The sequence below is a fragment of the Antedon mediterranea genome, chromosome 2 (genome assembly GCF_964355755.1).
Source record: "Antedon mediterranea chromosome 2, ecAntMedi1.1, whole genome shotgun sequence".
Lineage (NCBI taxonomy): Eukaryota > Metazoa > Echinodermata > Crinoidea > Comatulida > Antedonidae > Antedon > Antedon mediterranea.
Window position 1 is genome coordinate 10,538,014 of NC_092671.1, and position 27,657 is coordinate 10,565,670.

The 27,657-nt window shown below is 31.0% G+C and overlaps 1 protein-coding gene across 3 annotated transcripts; it reads left to right on the forward strand.

Annotated features, from left to right (window-relative positions):
- Window positions 1-104: 104 nt before the first annotated feature.
- On the forward strand, window positions 105-27,657 carry LOC140040365 (uncharacterized). Of its 3 annotated transcripts, XM_072086250.1 has the most exons (16): window positions 129-407; window positions 2,906-3,007; window positions 5,135-5,531; window positions 7,013-7,168; window positions 7,992-8,104; window positions 8,240-12,679; window positions 13,601-14,006; window positions 17,457-17,624; window positions 17,983-18,165; window positions 19,376-19,478; window positions 21,138-21,269; window positions 21,508-21,594; window positions 21,997-22,095; window positions 22,473-22,497; window positions 23,223-23,241; window positions 25,702-27,657. In XM_072086250.1, the coding sequence occupies exons 1-16, from the start codon at window positions 369-371 to the stop codon at window positions 26,253-26,255; spliced, it is 7,023 nt and encodes a 2,340-aa protein (XP_071942351.1). In that variant the 5' UTR covers window positions 129-368; the 3' UTR covers window positions 26,256-27,657. The 3 variants fall into 3 exon arrangements, with proteins under 3 accessions (XP_071942352.1, XP_071942353.1, XP_071942351.1); XM_072086251.1 differs by lacking the exon at window positions 23,223-23,241 and having other exon boundaries at window positions 105-407; window positions 25,702-25,821; XM_072086252.1 differs by lacking the exons at window positions 22,473-22,497; window positions 23,223-23,241 and having other exon boundaries at window positions 117-407; window positions 25,702-25,859.

Consider the following 27,657-nt stretch of genomic DNA (forward strand, 5'->3'; position numbering starts at 1 on the left):
TGTACATTTAAAAAGTGTAAGATAAATGTCAATTAAATATGTTTGATGCGTTTATTATTTCTTTAATTTAAAGTCAAGTCAATAATATGTAGCTGCCATAAAAAGTGAGATGAAGTCATACGCCGCGGCGTTCCATACTAAATAGCGCCACCACAACATCACGTTTGGTTTCTGAAATTATCGCGATGCGATTTATTAAAAATTAAAGAGGCAGAGCCTAGGCCTAGAGAGCGGAAGTTGTGGGAGGAGTTCTAAGTTCTTTCGTTTTAAAACTTGTCTGATGTCCAATTTATCTTGTTTTAGTTAATTCTTCTAAGGATTACATAACACCAAATCATTGATGAACCTTACTGTTTAAATCGGGCGACATGGAAGCGTTTCTTTCTAAAACAAAAAAGGAACTGTCGGTACGTAAAATATGCTAGGCACATGTTTACCTCACATTTGATTCGTCAGTCATATGTGTGTAAACAAAAGATTATCTCTTGTTCTGTGTGGTTGGTCACGTAGACGACTGGACCCATTATAAAGTCGATTTGCCCTACCTTTCCAACTTGGATACATGTGTTGTTTTAAAATTAAATGTCAAATTGTTCTGAAATACATTTATTTATTTATTTATTTTAAATTACTACTGTAATGCAGAGTAGAAGAATACAAGAAATATTAAGCTAAGCTAGGTACTGGTAGGGCTTGTTAAACATCATTAACTGAAACCTAAAAGACCCACCCAGATATTTAATGGATAGCGGTAGACTAACGATGATTAATCATTATTTATTGTTAAATATTTCATTTTATTTTTTTTTCGATGTACTGTATTATTTTGTTCAATGAAGTTGTGCAATATTATTGAGTTACACTTACATTTTCTATGCTTCTTGCTTAAAAAGCCAAATAATTACAAAATGTTTAAGTTTTATCTTTATTTAGTATCAATACTTTATTTACAGATTTTGTAATTTTTGAATGTTCAATATCAATTAAAAAACTTTATTATTACAGTAAAAACTTGTTTTTTCTTTGCAAGCTCAATGTATTGACAATTAGGCTAACTGATCAAGCTATGTATTTGTATTGGTAATCATATTCATACATTGTTGTCAAAGAATTTAAATCCCTTGGAATTCAAATCCTTGCTTTTTAAGCACCTACTGTAAACATAAACAAGAATATTTCTTACACAAAACGCTGCTCGCTTATTGTTATTGCTAAGGTCAAGTCTGGGGGTCACTTCATCACGCCTAGATACTTCAAGTATCCTATTACAAACAAAAACTTCAATGGACTGTTTTGATAATAATTCAATGATTATCTGACAGAGAATTATATCATGGGACTCATAAATACCAGAATGCTTTGGGATTTGTCATTAGACTCTTTTCTCAGCCGTTTTTGGATTCAACAGGTGGTACCAATAAATTATAGTGGAGTTTCCATTTTAACAAAAATGTCAAAGTGTAGTACTATAAAGCTGCTTGATTTCATCTAATGAATGAGTCATCTCGTGTGACGTAGCGGGCTAGAGCAGCAGCGTGAAAAACACCTAGTACTAAAAATTCCCATTCACTCCCCAAGGACATCTTTGTATACTGCCAGTTTTGTAAAAAAAACTTTATTTACAGTTACATACACTTTACAGTACTAATAATTTACTATACTAATACTACTGTACAGACTGAAGTGTTCTAGTTTATATACTAATGACATTTAATTGTACAGTTACTGTACAGATGATTCATGGAGTATTTGATTGAGTGTATCCTCTGTGTTTCATTTGTTAATTAAAGGAATGTTTCAAATTGTATTATACACTGTTTTCGTTTAATTAGTCAAGATTAAAGATTGAAAATTACATAATGACATTACACATTAAAATTATGCATAAAAAACTTCAAAAAGGCCTACAGTTGTACAGTATGTGATAATTAAAACAAATAAACAAGTGATTTTATTATGAGTGTAGGCTTTTATTTTGTTATACAGTAGTTAATTAATTTAGTATTTGAATATTTTAAAACAATACATTAATATTACTGGCACTCTTTATCCTTTTATTTTTTAAGGTGGATGGCAAATTTACAAACTAAGATAAAGGCTGTTGTTAATAGTAATTTACAGACTACCGTTGTGTTTATTATTTGCCTAAGTTACTGTGGATGTTAAAGTTCAAACTACTGTAAGCCTACTGATACTGATATTTTACTCATTAGAGTTGATAATGCTTGGTGTCCAAAGTCCTATATATTATCATTGTGGTTCACATCAAAGTTATTTGTCCTGCTGTAATCTTTGGAAACTGTTTCTTTTAGTTAAATTGTTATTTGAATTAAACATGTGTACTGTTACATTCTGTAATAAATGACATATACTGTACCCAACCCCAACAATGCCACAAACTACAGTATAAATACAGTACAACGTTATAGTGATATATTGCACTACTAGGTGGCGTGTACTGTACCTTGTAAAGATAAAGTGCCAGAGATAATGTAAAGAGGACACAGATAATAAAAGCGATGACATACAATGGTGAACTCTCTTTAATGTTTTTAGTCATGTCTCAATCTTATTAGCATTTATGTTTTTTAAAAGATTGTTCCCAGTGGGACATTATTTAAAAGGTCTGCTTTATTAATTTCTTTAGTAAAAAGAATAACTATGTATATTGAATAATGTAGACTGTTTAGATGCTATGCCAAAATTATTCTAATGCAGCTAAATGTTAAAAAAAACCAAAAAAAAAACAAAAAAACAAAACAATAACTACTACTAGAATAATTTTGACATGATCTCTTATTCACATCACATAAATCATCACATAAGATAGTCTTTTTAAAGATTCATTTAATGATTACCATTTTCAATCATAAGATTGATATTTGCTGGTATTTATCTTTCTTAGGAATTAGCATCATTTAGCAAAATCAACGTTGTTCTTGGAAATGAGTCATGTGATTTGGACTCAGCAGTTAGCTCGATAGTTTATGCTTTTTATCTATCACAGGTAAGGACATTTTACAATTTGAATTATTATTTTTGTATGTTAATTGTCAAGAATATTATTAATTGTATTTTTGTAATAATTTCAAAAGACAATTTATTCCACAGGGAAGAAAGCATAATAACACTATATGATGATAAATCAATTTTATGTCAGAAAATTCTCACACTTTACAAAAATATTGGATCATCTAGAATTAATATGAATAACTGATAGTAGAACGCTTATTAAGAGGACAAATTCAGGACCCAACACATTTTTCCTTTTTCCTCTGATGATACACATTGTTTTTCATGAAAAAGTGTCCATTTTATAGTGAGTGTTCATTATAGATGTCCCCTGAATATTAAGAATGCCCTCTTAAAAGGGATGTCCCCTAAATAGAGGTTATTAGATGTAGTTAAAAAAAAACATATATACCATCATTCATTACTGTATATTTTAAGAGAAAGGGTTCCCATAGAGATATGCTGAATAGGGAAGTTCCCATGAATATGTCCACTGAATACTGTACATGTGGGTTCCACTGTACAACAGTTTAAATGTATGAAACATTTTAAAATAATATACAGTATTTTGTTTTGTATCTAAATCCTTCAAAATAAATTTTTGTAGTATGATGCAAACAGATACGCTTGAGTAGCATTAGAATAATATTCAGAATACATAACACAATGATGATTGATTATTAAAGTCTTGAGTCAATCCTAATCAATACCTAGCATTGTAATGCGCTTTAATTAAAGGGAGTACAACCACTTGCTTCACACTGTAATAACGGTCATATTGAAGTACAGTAGTCATAAGGAACATTTAAAATACATGCTCTTTCATTTTATTTATTAATATTTTTTTACCACAATTTACTAAATAGTCATAATCACTTACATTTACTTTTTTTAATCAATCCCATCGGATATGAATATTCTCATTCATCCATATAGTATTAGGTTTAGAAATATATTAATCAATCCTATCAAACATTGGCATACTGTAGCAGTATCAAAGAACAGATTGATAGCTTGGAATTTGCAACTTGCAAACAGGTTTTGCAACTACAGTATGAATGAGGCTTTTAACAGTGGCGCTTGCAACTACTATGTGGTGCTTGTACAGTAACTGTGGTACTTGCAAACTACTATAGTGCTTGCAACTATAGGTCTTGTAACTGTGTAATTTGCAACTATGGAGCTTGCAAAATCTACTGTATTAAATAAGGCTTGTATTTTTGGAGCTTGCAACTATGGAGTTTCTAAATAATGGAGCTTACAACTATGACTTGTACAAGGCCAAATAAAACAGATTTAGATTTTGAATTATTTATTCAGTATATCAGTATTTGTTTTCGTTCAGTAATTGTATTCTATCACGGAGAGCTTGTTTCTCCATGATTCTACCAAATATCATGTTTACATCCATTTTAGCTTCATCCCTGGAAATATAGTGAGTGGGTTGGAATTATTTATAACAGGCTCAAATGATATGTTTCTGGAACTTGATTTCACTGTTTGAATTGCTTGTCTTGTGAGAAACTTCAAATTCAATGCAAACAGTTAACACCTTTTGTAATTGAATTTTTTTTAAATAACAAACAATACATATTCACAGACATAATTACTTGAAAACAGTATCATGCAAGAAAATGGATTTAGAGTTTCAAAAGATTTGCACACACTATGAATACTATCTTGACTATTAGTATTACTAAAGACTTAACATTTTATAGGATTTTTATACTGGTACACTTCACCTACAGTACTGTAGTGTATTGTACATTGGTAAAACCCTATTCTTTTTGGGGAGAAATTGATTTAATTGGCATTATATACAGTATGTATTCAATGTACAGTAAACCGGCTAATATGACAGTGTTTTATTTTGTAATAGTTTAAAGTATGATGTTACAAGGGGTGTACAGTTTACTTAATGTCATCTGAAACTTGAATGTTAAGTGTGTCACTGGTACTTTTAATACTTTCACTGTTATTGTTAAGTCAATTGTGGTATAATGTTTTTGAAAACATGTGAACTAATACATGTTAGTAAACTACTACAGTATTTTATAGTAGAATAGAGTAGTTTACAGAATACTATACTGTACTATAACATCTTTACCATGCTATCTTATAGAAAGAAGATAATCCATTAACACCCTGCATTCCATGTTTTAATATCAACCAAGAAGATCTTGCTCTACGAACTGAAGCGGTGTATTACCTCGAGAAAAATGGCATCAATTTGAGCAATTTAACTTACCGAGATCAGATAGACTTAGACGAACTACACAAAAATAAGCGACTACGCCTCCACCTTGTGGATCACAACACTCTACCCGGCAACGACAGTGACCTTGAGGGTGCTGTTGTAGAAGTTGTGGACCATCATAATTTCATTGGTGATGATGCACCTGATGGAGTTATTGAACCTGTAGGTTCATGTTCAACGCTGGTTGCAGAGCATATGTTAGGAGAAGACAGAGATTGGGTGTCGCAAAATGTTGATGAAACCATTGCAAAGTTATTAATAGGTATTTTCCATGTTTTGATATCTGAAAATATTGGTTTTATGGTTGTATGTAAAATGCAATTCAGTTTTGTCCTGCCATGTCTTTTTTTTTAATAAACCAGAATAAATAAAAAAAATACATAATTTATAGTTTAGTGAAAAATATTTCACTTTTTTTATGTTCGTTAATTGTTAAATACTAGATGGCACGCTCGCTTCGCTCGCGTACCATCTAGGTCGTGCCCACAGATGGTTCTCGAATACACAGTATTTTCCAGCGAGAAAAAAATGGAGATTTCAAATGTACGTACTGCAGGACTATAATACATTGTCGTTTACAGAAACGAATAAATATACACGATGATTTATGTAGTCAGCTAAAATTAGCACCCTGGGAATTACTTCCGAGAGAGAAACAAAATGAGTCAAATTTTTTTATTTGGACTCATTTAAACAAACCCAATTTGTGTTTTGAATGTAACATTAAGGGTTGAGGGATGGGGGAAGAAGATAGGTACAAAGAGGAAACATTTTAAAATATATTCTTATCCACTCAGTAACGAAATATTGTTTTTAATGTTTTATAGGCCTATAAATAATATACCACTAAATACAGTAAAACATTTACGATTTAATACTTTGTTAAAACTCTCACTGTCATAGTCTATTGAAATAGTAAAGTACATGTAACGATACACGTACCACTATGTACGTTTATATATTTTTAAATTATTAATTAATACAAACGTTGAGAAGCAACTGTCAGTAATAACGTTTATTTATTTGTATATTATATGTTTATAATCTAACAATACCTTAACAGTATTGTACAGCATTGCAATACTATTTATGTTTATTCTCCAAGGGGGCCCATAAATCTAAATCTATACCTCTATGGTTAAACCAAATAATTTGGAATGTTCCATTCATCACAAATCAATACATTTGTAAAAACGTATATTACATGTATCAAAATAGCATTTTTTAAAGAAAATCGGCCTGTCTTCAACATCATGATGCTGTACTCGAACTGTTCAACCGGTTTTCAGCTATTAAAAACAATTATCGTAGGAGGAGATAGGAAAATGCGAAGCGTCCTCGTATTATTGTGTGCGGGTATTTTTCAAATTGACATCCATTAGACAGTGTATACCACGATCGGAAAACACCCCTATTTGGGGCAAATCTTTGAACCTAAATTCGTTTTAATCGTCAATAACTAATTATCGAACTCAATTTAATTAGTAAACAGGGTTACATCAGGTGGTTAAAATTAGTACCGAAAGTACGAACCAACTTTATATACCATCGCGTAAACATTCTAGAAATAACGCACGATTTACCGATTTTTGCCCTTACGTAAATTTATATATAGATACTTTCCTAAATTTACTACATTTCCCGGCCTTGTAACTATTAAGATTTTTTTGTATGATAATATTGTGAACTTTCAGCAAAAATCTGAATTACTTAATCTACTTAATTATTAATTTATAATCATAGGAACTATTTTATTTGACACTGTGAAATTATCGGAATCCGCTGGCCGGGTCACTCCTAAAGACGTGAAAATGGTAGAAGACTTGCAGAAATTTTGTCCAAATATCAACAAAGATGAGGTTTATCAAGAGATACACAATGCCAAGTTTGATGTTGCAGGTAAATATAATTTGGTTTATTTTAGATTCACAGTATAACGCAATATTATGGATTAACTGTTTTCTTAAATAATTGAACTGTAGACCTCAACTTAGTAGTGAATCATAGATGAGTGATATATATACTTAACAAACATCTTTATTTTTATAGTCTCATTGAAAAGCTATACTGTTTAGTTATATAAACAAATTACCGTATAGAAAAAAATATGATAATTTATAGTATGATGAATACAATTTTATACGATCAGTATATTTTCCCAATCCTCATGTGATTTATAAATGCTATTAGTATAAACTGCATTTGTTAATGCTAATGTCCTCTAGAAAGCAATTTTGTGTGCTCAATTCTGTTATTAAATCAGTTGTGTATATATTGAAAAATAAATGTGATTTTGGTATGTTTGCATACAGTAAACATTACATTTAATGTTGTAACTACAGTACCAAATTGAAAAATAATGAGTTGCAAAATAATGTGATTTTTTGTTGTTGTAGCTGCTATGCAAGCAATGAAATAGATGTAAATTCTATATAAACTGAGGAATACTGTAAATAAATAGGTTAATTAAATTAATTCTTTCATTTTTTATAATAGTTTCATAAAAAAAATACACATACATTTTAATCATGCTTAGTACAGTGTATGAGATATTCTTGGACTCATTATATGAACTTGCAAATAAATTATGAATATTTCCATTACATAATCATGAGGACAACTGATGTGACAGAACATCAAGTGTAGACATACTCAATCTGGTACACTACACCATGTGTCGTTATAAACATACTCGTTAATGTCTTTAATTTATCCCCTACAGGATTATCAATGCTTGACTTACTTCGTAAGGATTTCAAAACAGTATCGAGTAGAAGAGCTGATAATACTACTGAAAATATCATCGGTATTAGTTCTATTACAATAGAGATGGAGGTAAATTTGTAATTCAATATGTCTGTCTATGCATTTGAAATATTGAAGTATTTGGTGTGAACCTTCATTATACAAAACTCTTCAAAATTGGTGTTGATTTCTTGATTGATTTATAACATGTAATTTTGTTTACAGAAAATATTGCAACGTTCCGGGATGCGTGATGATTTTGAATCGTTTTGTACAAGTAGGAATCTTAAGGCACTTATCATTATGACAATATCAATGGACAGTGATGGAACCCCAGAGCGATGGCTTCTGATGTACAATCCTGGAGATTCTATATGTCATAACCTAATCCGTACATTGAAAGAAGATCAACAGCTTCAATTGTCCGTTTTAACTGAGGAAGAAGAGGGAGTAACTTTATTTAAGCAAGAAAATTCTAAAGTTTCAAGAAAAATTGTCATGCCTGTATTACAGATGTTCTTAGATACTGCAATCTCTGATCAAGATGATTTACTTGGAGGAAACTTTAATAACAGTGCTCTTGTAGATTTCTCTGGTGGAGGTGAGGCTTCCAGTAACTTTATGGATTTTGATCCATTTGGAAGCACAACAACAACAAGTTTTGAGGATCAAGTAGCAAGCAGTGGTAACAATGATCCATTTGGTGATCTTGTAGGAGGAGCGGAAGGATCTGCAAACTTCTCATTTGATCCTTTTGCAACAATTACAGAAGATGATCCATCATTTACTTCTCCAAAATCTCCTTTGTCACCTTCTGGACAACAAGCTCCCATTGACCTCTTGGGTATGGATCCTTTCGCGCCTTCAGAACAACTTCTCAATGTTCAGGAAGGAGTTTCAGACATGTTCGACCCATTTCAAACAATATCGCCAAGCTCAGATTCATTCAATAGTCAGGAAGACCTACTTGGTGCACCACCAGCCCAAGCTGACCCTTTTGATTTATTTACAAATAGTAACATTCAAAATTCATCTCCGGTGACCTCAACTGACCCATTTGATATATTTACAAATACAGACAGTATCAAATCAACTGAACCGTTTGCAAATGTATCAGAAGATCATGAGAGTGCTAATAGTTTTGAGTTTGTTGAAAAGGTTGACTGTGAGGATGAATCTAGTCAAGCTATACCCATCTTAGGCATGCCAAAAAATGTCCCACCAACTCCACAAAACTCATATGCAGACATGAGTGAGCTTAATGTAAACAAAGAATTTGATCATAATGAGCTTTTCCAAAAAGTTCAAAAACTTGATTCAGACAGTAGTGATAACATTATAGTATTTAGCAGTAACAGTAATGGTGTTGAAGAAAATGGTTTTGAAAGATCAATCAATGGATTGCATGATGTAAAAGCTGAAATACAAGTAGATGAAAACAACCAGCAAGAAAAACCAATAGCAACCTTTGGTAATGGATCTGTTAACATTATTAATGAAGATGACCATGAAATCGGTGAAAAATCATCGCCTACAGATAATGAAATTAGCGACTCTGCAAATAGTAGTAACAAGTCAAGGACTATAAGTTGTGGTAGTGAAGGGTCTGCCAGTTATACTGATGATCTTTCTGATTCATCCAGTGGAGACTCTTACTCTCTTAATGAAACTCCCCAATATGCAAGTCATCATGTGATTACTGAGATCCAAGAGGAGGATGAGGAAGAAGAGGAACGTAATGAATATATGGTTGAAAGAAATAATTTAAACAATTTTAATATGGCAGCATCTAATAATGCGTCATCGATTCCTGCCATAGTGATTGATGAAGTGCACAAAAGAAGTCAATCTGTAGAAGAATTTGAAGTGCCTATGCCATATATTGTAGTTGAAGAAGTTGAAAATATGAACTTTTCGGATGGTGATGAAGAGATAATAGCACAACATGCGGAGAAAGATGATGCTGAGGTAAATAATGCTGAAATGTCACATGATATCATTGGTAGTTCAGAAGAGAAACCATCTTCTAATCTTCAAAGGGTTGACAGTGAAGCCGTGGAAGAATATGTGGAACATATTGTTGATGCAGCTGTTGATACATTAAATAATGAACACGATTCTTCTACAACATTAGTAAGAGTTGATAGTAAAGCAGTTGAAGAGTATGTAGAACATGTGGTTGATGCAGCTGCCAATTCAATAAGTAAAGAAGTGCCATCTACAAATGAATTAATATTCAATGATAAAGTACTGTCAGAGAACCTTCCAGCTGCACTGGTAAGAGTTGATAGTGAAGCAGTTGAAGAATATGTAGAAGATGTGGTTGATGCAGCTGCAAATTCAATAAGTAAAGAAGTCTCATCTACAAATGAATTAATATTCAATGATAAACTACAATCGGAGAACCTTCCAGCTGCACTGGTGAGAGTTGATAGTGAAGCAGTTGAAGAGTATGTAGAACATGTCGTTGATGCAGCTGCAAATTCAATAAGTAAAGAAGTCCCATCTACAAATGAATTACTATTCAATGATAAACTACAATCAGAGAACCTTCCAGCTCCACTTGTGAGAGTTGATAGTGAAGCAGTTGAAGAGTATGTAGAACATGTGGTTGATGCAGCTGCCAATTCAATAAGTAAAGAAGTGCCATCTACAAATGAATTAATATTCAATGATAAAGTACAGTCAGAGAACCTTCCAGTTGCACTGGTAAGAGTTGATAGTGAAGCAGTTGAAGAATATGTAGAAGATGTGGTTGATGCAGCTGCCAATTCAATAAGTAAAGAAGTCCCATCTACAAATGAAATAATATTCAATGATAAAGTACAGTCAGAGAACCTTCCAGCTCCACTGGTAAGAGTTGATAGTGAAGCAGTTGAAGAGTATGTAGAACATGTCGTGGATGCAGCTGCAAATTCATTAAGTAAAGAAGTCCCACCTACAAATGAATTAATATTCAATGATAAACTACAATCAGAGAACCTTCCAGCTCCACTTGTGAGAGTTGATAGTGAAGCAGTTGAAGAATATGTAGAAGATGTGGTTGATTCAGCTGCAAATTCAATAAGTAAAGAAGTCCCATCTACAAATGAAATAATATTCAATGATAAAGTACAGTCAGCGAACCTTCCAGCTCCACTGGTAAGAGTTGATAGTGAAGCAGTTGAAGAGTATGTAGAACATGTGGTTGATGCAGCTGCAAATTCAATAAGTAAAGAAGTCCCATCTACAAATGAAATAATATTCAATGATAAAGTACAGTCAGAGAACCTTCCAGCTGCACTGGTAAGAGTTGATAGTGAAGCAGTTGAAGAATATGTAGAACATGTGGTTGATGCAGCTGCCAATTCAATAAGTAAAGAAGTTCCATCTACAAATGAAATAATATTCAATGATAAAGTACAGTCAGAGAACCTTCCAGCTGCACTGGTAAGAGTTGATAGTGAAGCAGTTGAAGAGTATGTAGAACATGTGGTTGATGCAGCTGCAAATTCAATAAGTAAAGAAAACATAACTGTAACTGAATTATGCAATAATGAACCTCTCTTGCCAGAAAAGGCTGCACCAGAACTTGAGAGAATTGACAGCACAGCAGTTGAGGAATATGTTGAAAATATTGTTGATGCTGCTGCCAATTTAATAAATAAGGAAGATGCTGTTAATAACCCAATATGCAATGAGCAAGATCTTCAAGAACCTCCAGCTAAGCTGGAGAAGATAGGCAGTGAAGCAGTAGAAGAGTATGTAGAAAACGTTATTGGTGCTGCTGTTACCCAACCAAAAAATATTGATCAGGATCTTCAGACGAAGGAGTCCTCATCAATACTACAAAGAATTGACAGTGATGCAGAATATGTTGGAAATGTAGTAGAAGCTGCTCAGATTCAGACTGCTTTAAAAAAAGATGAAAATGATTTAAAGCAGAATATTGATATTGAAGATAGTTATCGAGAAGTTGTTAGTAGTGTCATCCAAAATTCTGAACTGATACAAGGGAGGAATGAAAGTGAAGCTGACCAATTGCTTGTTGAACGAATAGCAAGCATAGATGAACTAGAGAAACAACAAAAGATAAGTAATGTTGATTTATCTAGTGATGAAAATAGTTTAGATGGCAGAGATAATCTTGATAGAGATGATATGGTACAAAGTATAGTCAAGGAATCAGATGAAGTTTTAGTATCTCAAACTGCCTCCTTAGTTCAATCCATGCCACCCGATTCCAGCGATGTAGACCAAAGTAAAAAGAACTCACCAACTGAACACAAAAAGGTATTGGCGTTGCCAATGGATTTAGATTTAGATGATGAAGAAGTTGACAATGAGAATGTTAAGAGGAAAATGTCATCATCAGCTGCTGTTGATATTATTGAGGAAATGGCTGCTGCTGCTTTTCACGAGAAAATACCAACAAAACAACCAACTGATCTTCAAGAAAGTATAAGCATTGATGACTCAATTAATTCTCCAGTAAGCGGTCTTAGTTTTGATGCTCTAACACCTGAAGAGGAGGTCAAATTTGTGGATTTATTGGTAGCCTCTGTACCAATAGAGAGTACACCGAAGAAGCCGTTGACAGTTTCTGAAGATATTAAAAAAAAAATTAGCTTTGACTGGAATGATGATGCAGATATCATTGCTAAAGCTGAAGAAAAAATGAAAAGGGTAAAAATATTTTTCTTTTTACTTTTTTTAGTTAATGAACTCGTAGAATTTATGTCATCCCTACTTTTTAATACAGTATAACTTTATTTTTAAATAAAATAATCCAAACAAAAATCAGACAAAGTCAGACAACTCTTTAAAGTTGAACAAGAAGCAAGAAATATGAAAACTATTTTGTGTGTCGAAAGTATGTGGAGCCATTTAGACCACCTAATTTAAATATTCTATTAATAAAAAAAAATATTATATAATAATAATAAATTTATATAATAATTTAATATAATAATTTGTTCTAAATGCTTAGGTGTAAACTAAGCCAGCAACAAATTACAGTGATCAATGATTATTATTTTGTCTAATAACATTTTAATACCAGTAACCTTCAAATGTTATGCTTACTATACAACATTTGTAAAGTACAATTAATTCAAATGACCCTCAGCATAATTGGTGCAGGTTATAGGTTAAACAACGCAGCTGTAATTGATGTATTTCTTATCTATATAAATCTATAAAATTCAGTTTGCTTTTGGCATTTATGACAGCAAGGCCTAGTAAAATAATTGTATATTACATGTTCAGGATTTATTATACAGTAATAGGTCTGATATAGAAATGATTAAGGTTTGAATTTTGAATTGTTAAATGATTTATTTAGTTTGTTGGTTGCGATTTATTAAAATCTGGATTAAAAGTGTTTACACTTCCTGGTTCCTGATTGATTAGCTTCACAGTACTATTGTACTCTATTGTGTCTAGTATTTAAGTTGGTTTAGTCAATAACTGTATTATAGTTTTACCTGCTGCAGTTTTCTGTATTCATAGTTCTCCAAATAACATCACACTACAATATACATTGTTTTCAAACCAGAAAGACAAAGAATCGTCTGATTATCTTTGTGTTATGCCATTTTATTTCAGAAGGAACAAGAGAAGGATGCGCGAAATAAAACCCTAAACAAGACTTTGTCTGAAGCATCATTTGCAGCCAAAGTTCGCATGTCAGACGTATCCATCAATGAGGAATGGCAGGATGATGACTACTCGCATCAGAAGCTTCAAGGTCTCTCCAACACATTGACTTCACAAGACTCTTTCTTTGCGAGGTCAGTTCCAACATTGGAGACTGACACTATAGAAGAAGAAAACTATGATGATAAAGAAGTACAGTTAGATGGAGCAATGTTGAGAGCGGATTATTCTTTGAGAGATCGACGTTTGACAACTGATAGTGCTGTACTAGATGCAGCATATCCAGTTGATGAAGATGATGACGACGACGATGAAGAGGAGGAGAATACTTTCGCAGAAGAAGAAGAAAGACCTGGTAAGATTTTGATTATTTTTTCAGTGCACATACTACAGTAAATGTATAATTAATATGCTAGAAGTACAATAGAATCCCTCCTTTGGGACTCCCTCTTATTCAGTGGACACCCCTATTAAGAGAATACTTGTGAACCAATCAATGACAAATATATGCATTATACATTATAGACAACACCCATTCATGGAAACCCTATTTAGTGGTTATCCCTATTAGAAGATAGTATGGAGACACTTTGTTGGGTCCTGGAGGTGTCCCCTTAATATTTATATATTTATTAAACTTTTAACAACACTATATGTTCATTCAATTCAATGAGGAATAACCATCATCATTGTCTAAACGCATGATTCTTCATTTCAATTATATAATATACTTGTATATTAGAATATAATTTGCTTCAATAATTTGAAATACAGATAATAACTTGGTGCTTGAAAATAATTATGTTCTTGGTTTTCTAAATGTACATTACACTGCTTTAAAATATTATTTTAAATAATGTTTTATTAATTACACAATTAAATATTGGTTAGGATAACATATTCATAAGTTCATTGGCATCTACTTTTGCATATAATCATTCAGTGATTTAGGAAATAGAAGAGATGTTGTTCCGCTATAGGATTTACTGTTAATATCTGGCGAGGAATAGTACTTTAGTCCTATTCTAAGTTATTCAACCATAATCAGTTTTTAGGGTTTTAACCCATACAATAAAGACATTTTTTGGTATTTTTTAAAGTATTTATATAATTCACTGAAGCATCCATTGACTCAAAAGAGATAATAGTAGTAGGGGAGTTTTATTTGTTCCCTTCAATAATTTACACTAAAGTGTCATTTTCAAGCAGAAAGAAGTATTTACATTACAATTTATAAGTTTGGAGCATTTATTTAGTTGACAAATGACACATAGTTGAAATATGGAGTGGAAAGAAGACATTAAAACTGTAAATGAATGCGATCATCTCATGGCAGAAAAATCGCCACCTGAACCTGACAGCTCTGCAGTTAAAGATTATGTTGAAAATATTGTTAAGACTGCTGCCAATTCAGTAAATGAGGGAAATGGATCTCTTAGATGGAATGATCTTGAGTCAGAAAGTTTTCCAGCTCCACTGGAGAGGATAGACCATGAAGCAGTAGAAGAATATGTAGCAAATGTTATTGCTACTGCTGTTAAGTTATATCAAGATCTGGAGTCTTCTTCGACACAACAAAGAATTGACAGTGATGGCTTTTCATTTGGTGCCAAGTTTCGTAAAATTTTGTTGTCTTTGTGTTCATGTCATGTCATGTAACTTTTTAAAATCTGATTTGGAGCTACAGTATTCCTGAATTTTATTTGTCTGAAGGTGTATAGACAGTAGGCCGGTCAGCAGTGCTTCTTTTTTTCACCATTGCTCAGGAACTGCAGATACAGGGGGAAACCGAGATGTTGTCGAGATGGCACAAATATATACAGTAGCAATAGTAAATAGTATATTTTTTTGGAAGAACCTGTTGAAAATCAAGCTAATTAATAGGCCTTTCCTATATAACTCTGTAAAACTTTCATTTCAAGTATGGTGGTGTTACTTACTTTTACGTAACTTAGTTTGTACAATGAGGTGGAAAATAATAATTATTATTTATTATAAATATTCATTATTAACCCTGGCAAGTGACACCATATAGATGTTATAGTGAAAGGTCTTATAATATATCTATATACATATCAACAAAAATGTAATCAAATGATCTGTTGTCTGGCTATGTATATTAGACCTGTTTTCTCAAAATACATTTTGTTATTAATAATACTAAAAATGACCAGTAACCTTTGGCTGTTACTTATTTGTAAATTGTAATGTTAATGTACTTTGTTACTTTATAAAACTATATTCCATAATAATATATAATTTTGTAATGATATTCCTTTGCTGTTTTGCAAAAGAAAAAATAAATTTAAATAATGTCTAACTATACCGCTCCATCAAATTTTGTTTCAAATAATATTTTCATATACAACATGAATTACATTACATTTAGTTTTATTAACCCAAACTTCAAAATAACATGTTCATAAGTTCAGATTTTATTGTCATCTCCTTTTGCATGTAATCATTCAACAATCTCATAAACAGTAACATAATCTATAAACGGAGAAAAAAAAACTGGTTAAATGTCATTAGATTGATGAAATGTTGCTGCACTAGACTACAGGTTTAAAGCCCCATTCTCTACAATGTTTGACGTTTTGTCAAAATAATGCATAAATATTAAATTTTATTAAATATACGTTTTATGGTAAATTATGATAAAAAGAGAGAAACAATGCACTACTATAAGTAGCTCGGATTGATTGTCCTCTTGTGGATGGTGTTTATAAAGGCCTAGCTAGGCTTAGTTTTGTAGGTCTAGCTGGTAAACAGCAGTAACATACGAACATCATACGCTAGCTAGGCCTAGCCTGACGTTGTCTAGTTGCTGCATTAATAGTTGTCTTTCTGTTTTTGCCAGAATCCGTATATAAAATTGAGTGAAAACCCTGTAGTTAAAAAATACGAAAATATCAATCCGCACACAAGGCAATTTAGCGGACCGCTTAAATTATTAGAATCTTGTTTTTCACATTAGTAACCGTTTACAGGCGAAAAAAGTTATCACAATAGGACCATATAGTAATTGTTTTTACCTTAAATGTCGTGCCCTTACCTTAGATCTAAAAAACGTAGGGAATGGGGCTTTAATGTTCCTGGTGAGTATAGTATTTTAGTCCTGTTTAGAGTTATTCAACCATAATCATTTTTAGAGCTTTAACCCACGTACAGAATAAAAGAACACATTTTTTAGTATTTTTAAAAGGATTTATATAAGATCACTGAAGCATTCATAGACACAAAAGAAATAATTTTGGAGGAGTTTTAGTTTTCTTTACCGTTTCAATTAAATTCACAAACTGTTTTTAGATCAGATGGAATTTTTCAAGCAGAAGCAATTATTCTGGATTTTATAAGTATAGAGTGTAATAGGACAATAATTGGAGTGTTAGGACAATAATTGACGTAGGGGGTGATACATATTGTAGAGTAAAATGGAAAATCAAACAATTTCTTGTGTCACTGATGAAATACATCATGATAATGTGACTTTTCCCGAGGTTCTTAATTTACCATTCCCTAGTGAGTAGATTTTGTTTTCTTTTTTTCATATTTTATATAGCGTTTACTGTGTAATTTCTAGTTTGTATTGTGGTTTAGGAAAGTGTAATGGGTTACTTACAAAATATTGTTCATTAGAATACGTAGACCATTCAGACCATAGCATTGTATTCTTTATTATTGTTTGTCATTCTTTTTTGTTTGTTTTATGTCTACGAAAGCAAAATGGTGGTATGAGGAAGTTCCTCATAGCTTTCAAGTGATATAATATACTGTTTTGAATTAATGTTGATATCCTATACAGCTCCACCATCATCGTTAAACATTGGAGGTGCTCGTCCGAAACAAAAGAAAAAGGTAAACATTCCTGCTGGTTTGACCCTTGACATGGAAGCTGCAGCAGATGATAACGCGCAAACACCCATCGATTCAGCAGTTCTAACACCAAGCAGCACAGAGATGTCATGGGAAGGTAAACATGTAGTCTTTTAATTTTTTAACCAAGATTTGGACTAGAGTCTGTTATTTGAAATGCTGTGCTTTGCCATTAGACCACTGGAAATAAAGTTTAAATAGATTGGACCCTCAATGTTCTAAGTAAATTAAATGAATGTTTGGAAAAAAATTAGTGTTATATTCCCAGTGATATTAGCTGGACTGGATAAAAAAAATATTTATATTAATTTAGCTATCAATAGGCCTTATAGGCCTTTCTTGCTGCTTTACTTTATCATTTGCCTTTGGATTTAATTATTATTCATGATATATATTAAATATAAATTAATTATCCCTAGATTTTATATTATTTATTGAAATGATTTTAATTTCAGATGAAACCCCAATATCGAGCAAAGCAGTTACTCCAAATATACCAGCAGAACCAATTCCAGAATATACGGCCAAGGAAGAATTTGAGGATAGGCATAAATGGAGGAAAGTTTCAATTGGCGGCCGAGAACACACTATAGATATGAACGTTATAAATCCATATAGAAAAGTACTTTCACACGGAGGTATGTATGTATACACAACATGATATGTAGCAAGGGTTAACTGTACTCTGCATTCAGTGTCTATAATAGATATTATTTTTTATGTAAAGAAAATAAAAACCTTTAAAAAGAAGAGAATATCAATAAATTTCTGAAAAGAAGCTTGTTTAAGTATCACTACAGTGTTTAAAATGTTCATTATACAATTCCGGTCATTTTGAATGTAAAATGTGTATAAAACGCACAAATGTACAAACTCTTATATTATAGAATGTGTTACTATAATTTGTGGCTTGAAAAATCTAGTTCAGTTGGACTTATCTTTCCACATTGAAAGCTATTTATTGTTTTATGGCCATGATAAAGTACATAGTCATTTAATAATACCTTGTTAATGGCTGTGCATAAAGCTACAGGAAAGCGCAACTTTCTCAGTAATTAATAGTAGATAAATTGTTTAACTATGGCTATAAAAGCGTTTTTGTGTCAGATGACTTCATTTCCCATCCAATGTAATCAACACATAGTACTTGATACTCTTCCTACTGTGAACTACTTTGTGTTGTAATGTCTATTATTCAAATCAATATTTGTAAGAGGAATTTTGTTGTAAATGTCAAGTTTCAAATAAGTTCATGAGGAAACAAATTATTATACAGTATTTAGATTGAAAAAAAAACACACTATACCCTGTTTAAAAAAAAAAATATACCCTGAAAAAAAAAAACCACTATACCCTGTACAAAAAAAACCAAAAACGCTGTTGTATGTAAATACGCAAGGATCTAAAATAAATATTACATATTACTGAATTTTTTTTTACAATGAAAGCAATTCAATATTAATTGTTTTAAAAAACAAAGATATATTTTCTGTGGATATTACAGTATAAAGATTAATCAAATTTAATTTATATTTCATGAAAAGCATTTCATTTTGTTTATTTGTCATACGACCAAACAATTAATATTAATATGAACGAATGGTAGACCAAAAGAGCAACAGTTAAGTGGTCACTTAAATAAACTCAAACCAAAACTAAACAAAAGTAATAATGAATAAATAATAAAGTATAGACATTGGAATAGACAGTGACAGTTTAAACTTGAAGACAGATATTGTGATCACACAGGGAATTTACGGTAGATTACAAATTCAACGATCTCGGCTATAAGCAACTGAAGACTGGATGTAATTAAGCTAAATCAATTGTGATATGTTTTTTATATAGGTTATTATGGAGATGGGTTGAATGCAATTATTGTGTTTGCATCATGTTACATGCCGGATAAGACTCGAAAAGACTACAGCTATGTGATGGACAATTTATTTTTGTAAGTTAATGTATATCAAACTCGTCTGATCTTATTTTGTAATAAAATGATCTTGCATGCAATTTAGATCTTAAATCGAATAAATGGAATAAACAACAATGTACAAATTGCATGGATAAGTAATCAATAAGAACATTAGTTTCATATATGATGATAAAGTGTTTGTAAGCAATTTTTTAGTGTGTCTGTATTGTATTGTGTATAATTGTAAAACAAAATTGTAATCTGAATAAAAAGAAATACCAAAATCAAAATCAAATCTACCCAAAAAATTATTTCTGATCAGATTAATCATTAAATATGTTTCATTGAATATATTGATATATACTGTTTTTGTTTTTAACTTTTTTGCTTTATGTAAAATCAAAATATTAGTTTTTTATTAATTTCTTCCTAAACAAAGGAAACACAATTAATTGGTTTATCGTATGAAAAAAAAATGTAAATTGGATTAAATCGACAGGTTGATTCAAACAGGAGCTTTATTTATAAGAAGGGGCCTCCTGAATTCTGTTATGTAACATGACATAAGTTTTACCCTCATTAAAAAATGATTGAAAAAAAAAAAAAAACAATAATCGAAAAAAAATATATGTGAATGGAACTATTTTACACAATGAGGATTTCATTTATTGGTCTAATAAAAACAAGACAAAATATTGAGTGGGGACCATTTAAAAGACATTTACAAAAATATATAATATATCATAAAACATACTCCAATTAAGGAGAGGGAAGTTGTGATTCAATGTTTCGATCTTTATTTAATCATTTATCAGAATGTTTGAATCATGACTTCCCTTTCATTATTTGGAGTAAGTTTTATTCTATAATAATATTTAAACATAATCTGCAGTGCATTGAATGCTTGAGATAATGTTTAAAATCTATTTTATTTCGCTTTTAAATTTAAACATAATTTTAGACACCAGATTAATTTGAACATTATAATTTTTCAAAATACTTATTAGTATAGACTGCTTCCATAACACTCAAAATCAATAAGAGCCATTTTCAAGCGAGTGGCTCATTCAATGATAATCATAAATATACTTTTTTTAAAGATATAATGACCAAAAAATGTATTATTATTATGACTTTGTAAAAAGAAATTAGTTCTTGTGTACATTATATATTGTACACTTGTACGATATATAATTATAAAAAATAATATCATATCAGATGAAAATATTAAGGAGAGAATCAACCTAAAACCAGTGAAGCATTCAGTGGATGTAATTTTGTGTCATGTGATGACTGGTGTTTCCCATGGTGACAGACACTAAATCTATATGACTGCTCTTCTCTAGTGACATCTTAACCAAATACAACAACAGCTGTGGTATCAAAATATATAATAGTTTTTCCCTGGTTTTAATGTTGAGAGTATAATATAACAAATTGTATATATAACAGTAGAAACTTTTGATCTTTAATAACCAACAAGTTGTCCCCTGAATGGAGGTTGGCCTTTAGTGTTGTTCATCTATTTTCTCTTCATTTCATGAAAATCCCTTCATAGGTGTATCCTTTGAATAAGAGTGTCCCAAATAAGGGATTTTACTGTATGTATTTTTTAACTGAAGTAAAAAAACATGAAATCATCCAGTAATAATGTATAACTTAAGTAATTTCTACCTGTTTTTTTCTGATATTCAGATATATTGTGAGTACACTAGAGCTACTTGTTGCGCAAGATTATATGATAATCTATTTTCATGGTGCGGCTTCCCGACGCAAGGTTCCCGGAATGGCTTGGATGAGGCGTTGCTACAGACTTGTTGATAGAAGGTTAGATTTTCAGTTTGAAACTTCATTCAAAGTAATAAAATTAAATTATATAGTTTGTTTCTGATGACAGTCTTACTTTTTAGATCATATCATATACATGTTATTTATATATTTGATTAACACAACAGTAAGTTTTCAATTATATGAGAATGAATGATGCTTTAAAAGTGGTGCAGCTGTTTTCTTCATGTACTCAACATTAAGTAAATGTTTTTTATTTGTGTTTTATTTTTATTAGATTACGAAAAAATTTGAAAGGCTTGTACATAGTTCACCCAACAATGTGGTTAAAAACGGTAGTTGGATTAACTAAACCATTTATAAGGTAATTCACTCAAAACACTAACAAACAAAAAACAAGGGCAACAAAAAATATACATAAACATTCAATTCAAATTTATTTCTCCAAAAGGAAATTACATAGGATGTGCGTTAGACATTGATACATCTCCTATTCACATACACAACATAGATAATAAACATACATGGCTTGAACTAGGTCAATTTAATTTCAAGGAATATGGGTGCATGACATTCTTCTACCAGAACATACATTTGATTGGATATAACATAGTTTGGTTAAGACAATTTTTTTTCACTCTTGTAGATCTTCTTATCTTTAAAGTTTCTTTGTATTACTGCCTATTTATGTTTCAAAATGTTATGTAATATTATTTATAAAAGGATATGAAAATTGGTGAAAAATGTAATTATATTTTTGTTCTAGTGCCAAGTTCAGTAGTAAATTAAGATTTGTGTATCAACTTGATGAATTAAAGCAACTGGTTCCAATGGAGTATGTATACATTCCTGAAGAAGTGAAAAAGTAAGTAGAACCCTTAGAGTCTTTTTAATTGAGGTGTCCCCTGAATAGAGGTGTCTCCCAAAAGAGGGGTCCAACTTTATTTCATTGTAAATCTTTTACAGTATTTCCTATCTATTGTATCATTTTCATGTTCCCTAGTATTATTTCCTGTTTATTATTCTGTAGAAGCATTTTTATTGAACCTATTTTTAGATAAGGCAATAATATAAAGGCAAACTAACAGCAGACAAACAGTGTGCTTAGTGATTGCCAGTGGGCAAATTGAATGTATTCTAATTGCTTTGTGAACTTGCGAACTGAAAATCATCAGGCGGACAGAAGATTTTATTAACCATAAATATCTCAAATTTTATTCCTATCCATTCGTCTTAATATAGATTTGACTTGAAGAGAACACAGAAGGTAAATTGCATGTGGCTGTTGTGATAATAGTTTTTTTTTTACTATTTTGCATGTTTCAGAATCATGACTGCAGAAGAGATCTTGAGGGTGGATCTAGGGTCGAAAAAAAGGGGCTAGATTAAGCAAGCTATGCAATACACATTATAATTCCCATTTTACAAATATATTGGGTAAGGGAACCTCCTCTAGATCCATCCATAGCTGTTGAATTGTGATAATGCCAGCTAAAAAAAGCATTTTGCTACCTCTTTGATACAGGACATTTTGAGAAAATTAGTTGTCAAAGCTAGGAAGTTTGGAGTGCAAACTCAAAGTATAGTTAACCATAGCTAACCCAAAGTTATGTTAAAATGCTAAAACTTTCTCAAGTCAAATTTAAACGTTTTTATATGACTAAAAAATTACTCCTTCTTTCCACATCAGAATTTACAAATTAGTGATTATTTTTACATTTGATTGTGTATGGAATATAGGAGTCTAGCAATGATTATTCATTGCCCATTGAGACCTATAAAAAGTTCATAAATTTGGACCCATTCATTCATCACCCACTTTTTAGTACATGTATCATAGGCATGCAATGTTGCATCATTTAGGCCTGACTGTAATAACATGTTTTTAAAAGTATGTTATTTGTGGCTAGCATAAATTTAGAAGATTGTTTACAATATTGAATCTTGGTTTGCCATGCTTCAATACATTATTGTTTCTCCATTTCTATACAGGAAAACGAGGGCTTTTGGGGTCAGTATTGATAGAAGGCAGCATTGTACCTTTGTCTCCTAAATAACTCTAACTTTTATTTAAACTGGAAAACTGGAAAATGTTGAAACTTCTAATTTTTGCAATTTTGAGCTAGAAATATTAGTACTGAAAATTAAAGCTTGAAAAATGTCATGACAAACATGAGTTTCTTTATTTTTATGTTTATTAAATGTTTGTATGAAATGCTATAGAAGAAAATTGCAAAAATTAGAATTTGTACAAAACAATTTCCATTTTCACTGTTTATAGATTGTGATTGAGTAGCTTTTGATGTTTGAGTCTTGTGCGATAAACGTGATTTTTAGATGTTGTATGAATAACTGCATGCATAGCCTCATTGATTCCATAGTGTGCTGTAATGTATGCATGCTTCAACCATGGAGGTATAACAATTTAATACCTCCATGCTTCAACTCAAATGTCATTACAAAATAATGACAGTACCATAAATAATTATTGTTTTTTTTATTGTGTTGTCGTCATAACAATTTTTATTAGTATTTTTTTAATGTTGCAGTTTGGCCATTTAGTACTCAATTTAATTATAGTTTAACATCTCAGTTTTTATTACTCAGTTTTTTATTATTGTTACTCTTATATTTCAGGGCTGTATCATAAGATTAAATTCTATAAATCGATATATATATCTTTATATGCTAAGATATAATAATGACCATAGACCTCATTCAATTAAATGTGCTGTTATATCATCAATCAATACCTGAACAGCTTTTGTTCTGAGTCCAAATGAAATTATTTTGAACATTTATTATTTTTGAATATGACTTTGTATAATTATATAATAATTTTGAGTTAATTCTTGTGAAATTCAAAGTTGAAGACTATAATTTTCATACATAAGTAGAAAAGATTATTTTCTAATCCAAAAGATAAGTACAAAAAATGATAATGATCCTGAATTATACATTTTGAAATATTATTAAGAAACACAAATATGCTAAATTCTAAATTCAAATATGGTTAGAATTATATTTATTTGCATGTGTAGTATAATGAAATATTGCTGTTTCTTTGCGCGATTGTTTTACCTAACTATTTACCACATGGTAGGCCTACTATTTGATCCCCACATTTTACTGCACGTTGTCGCTACCAAGTTCCTAATATGACAATGGAGAAATTCCTACATAGTACTAAATGTCATAAAAGCTGGTTTACTTTTAAAGTAGCTTTTTAGTGTGAACTGATGTAAACTAACATAGTCAGCCCATCCCATAATATGTTTTATCATATCTAAAGTAAAATAAGAAAGCTAATTCTACTGCTAAACATTTTGGTTAGACCTGATATTAAACTGTTTAGGATCTAGAGTGTATTTTGACAAATGTGTGTGTGATATTTATGATATTTTTAAATTGGCAAATGTACAGTATATTCTTGACTGAGCTTTTGCTGTAAATGTTTACCCTTTGCTCATTTTTACGCTGATACGTTTGTGAATTGTTTATGAACGCATTCTGTGTATGAAAATGCATATCTCCTGCCTCCCAACCATGCCTCCACCAACTGCCACAAAATATAATATTATATAGTACTTGAAATTTAAATGTATGTCATAAAGGCAAAATTGTAATATTGTACTTCAGTACCATCATAAAAGTCATGAAACTAAATGAGCCTGGGTGCATTTAAGTATTCTTTGAGGTTTATTTTGGGCAGAGAGAGAGCCATGTCTCTTTTTCCCAGTGCTTGAGCCAGAGCTCTATAATAACTGATTGTTAGTGTTGCTATGACCACATCCATTTATTACATTGTTCTCTGCCATTTAATTTTGTAAGGAAAATTGCTTTTGATAATTGCAATATTTTTTATTTCTACATAAACAAATTGACCTCATGAACTTTAAATTCAAGTAGTCTTCTTAAACTGAAATTAATTTTCATATTTTTTTAATCAATTGAATAATTCTTGTTTTTCTAACCCTAATCAATGACTACTACTTAATATGCTTGCAATCATGTTATTAATATGCATTTTTATGTTTTTTTTTTCAATACAATAGTAGGTAGATAATAATATATTAAAATGATAATAAGGTATTAAGACCCATTCTACTGTAAATAAATGTAGAGCATTCAAATTGAAGAATGTGCAAGTAAGTGTTACAAATGATTAGATGTTTTAGATGAGTTCTTGTGCTGAATCAATATTGATAGTGTTGATAAATATACCATACTATACAGTAATTGTGTATTAAAGTAGAATTTATACATTTACACACAATAAATCATAAATATTATAAACAAATAAAATAAGATTAAACTAAAAAACACAGAATATAGAAATTATAATTTAAAAACATTTATAAAATAACACTAAAACGAATTAAGGCATCTGAACTGTTTGAACTGCATTATAAGTTCACAAAAAATTAGTTAATTCAATACAGTATAAATCAAAATATTATTTTTTTTGTAGGGTGGATAAGCGTTATGCTCGAGCTTGATGATGACTCGGCTAGTGGCACTTCAGATCTGTCGGACACCGATTCTGATTTCGTAATGGACAGCTACATTCCTTCAGCGCCACCTACCGATAAATCAAATGCAGCCAACGCAAGAAACCTACCTTCAGAACCGGGTAGAATCCAATTCTCATCTTCGGAGTCGGAGACAGAAGAACCAATTGGAACAAAATCCTTTGAAAACGATAACTTCCGTGGCAGTCGGACAAATGTTGACGGGGAATTTATCGAGGACGACTACATGAAATGTCACATGACATCATCGACTGTAGATACGCGAGTGCTTAGTCCTAATCCCATGAATAGCGGAGGTACAACACCTAGGATACAATCGCCTTACGGAATACTGCGATTTCAAGACGACGAGGTTGAATCGGAAATTGCGACTTCTGCACGCGACTGGCTTCTGTACCCAGAAGCCGGTAGTTCACCACACTATTCCTCCGAAAGGACAAATGCGAGTAATAAAGAAACAGATTTTTTAATTGAAAGTATTAATAGAAAATAAATTTATTAAACTAGTTTACAAATAATGACTTAAATGCTTTGACATTTTTGATATGCATTGAGAAAATTTGAATTCCTTGTGTTTTAAAGATTTGAGAATTGATAGTGTTATAGTCTTGGGAATTACTTTCCATTAATAAAATGGCTGTATTGCCGTGGTTATGTGGTTTAACCTTTTTTGCAGAAGAAATCGAAATGCAATGCTGACTTACTAGAATTCTTAAAATATTTATAAGGGCAATATTATTTATAATGAAATTATGAAACACATTTTATTTTAAATGTTTATAATTTTAAACTTTATTATATCCTTAATTGCAGTTATACTGTTTTTACAGAAAGTGTATATGTACAAAATACAGTAAAATTGTAGTGTAAAATCTATGCTTGTTTTTTCAAAATACTATTTGAATTGCTTTAGTGTGATGCTGGCACGTGGCATAGGCAGTAGACATTGTAAATAAAATATCTGAATGCGGAAAGATGCAAACGTATAACATAGTAATTTAATTATTGATTTTTAAAGTTAATAGCATGATTATTTATACAATTAAACATTTTTCAACTCACTTAATCGCCGAATACCAAAAATACCAGTTTTGTACAACTTATATGTAATGTTTATATAGAAAGATTTATAATGTTGTAATGTGTATTGGTAAAGTAGTTTGATATATTTAATACTAAGCCATTTTAAACAATTATTATGCGTGTATATTGTATATAAATTATATGATTAAATATATAGCCAACATAAACCGCCAGTTTGCAATTTATTCTCAATGAAAGTCCCTTGCCATCAAATTACCAGACAGAATACTTATGTTTTTAGAAATTTAATTTTGGATTGTCTCCTTTTTTTATTTTATTCCAGTCATGTAAAAGTGTACTGTATACTGTAATATATCGGTACTGGATACAGTATTTGGATTATATTATTCCTCTACGCCATTGCAAGATAGTGTACTCGGAAACACTAACCTACCTGTACCATGTAGTGTAAATTGAAATTTCTTTGGAAATTTGTATAGCCTTGCAATTCCTATTTTATTTTAAACCGTCTTTGCTTTGTATGTCCTCACATTGTAGAGGATTTATTCCTTATCTTTATATATAGTATTTCCATCCTCCTCCGGTTGTTAGGCAAAATTTATTAAGCCCACTGGCAGAATAATTCCCTCATAATTTACAGATACTGTAATACAAGTCCATTGTAAACACGTTTTGCCACTCATCGTAAACTAGCTATACCATTACCATGCTACTGTCCATGCAAGTACAAAATTAAACAACTCAAACCAACATATCAATCATATATTCTTTTATTACAACTATATGAATGTCATTGATTTTTTTTTTGCAATAGATTATTAAATTACTATGATTTTCATCTAGATAATCTT

Excerpts from the sequence above, each read along its gene's own strand:
- LOC140040365 (XM_072086250.1), top strand. The coding sequence starts at position 369 with ATGGAAGCGTTTCTTTCTAAAACAAAAAAGGAACTGTCG. Across the intron at positions 14,007-17,456 it reads AGAAGAAGAAGAAAGACCTG|CTCCACCATCATCGTTAAAC; the intron begins GTAAGATTTTGA and ends TATCCTATACAG. Across the intron at positions 19,479-21,137 it reads GTGATGGACAATTTATTTTT|ATATATTGTGAGTACACTAG; the intron begins GTAAGTTAATGT and ends TCTGATATTCAG.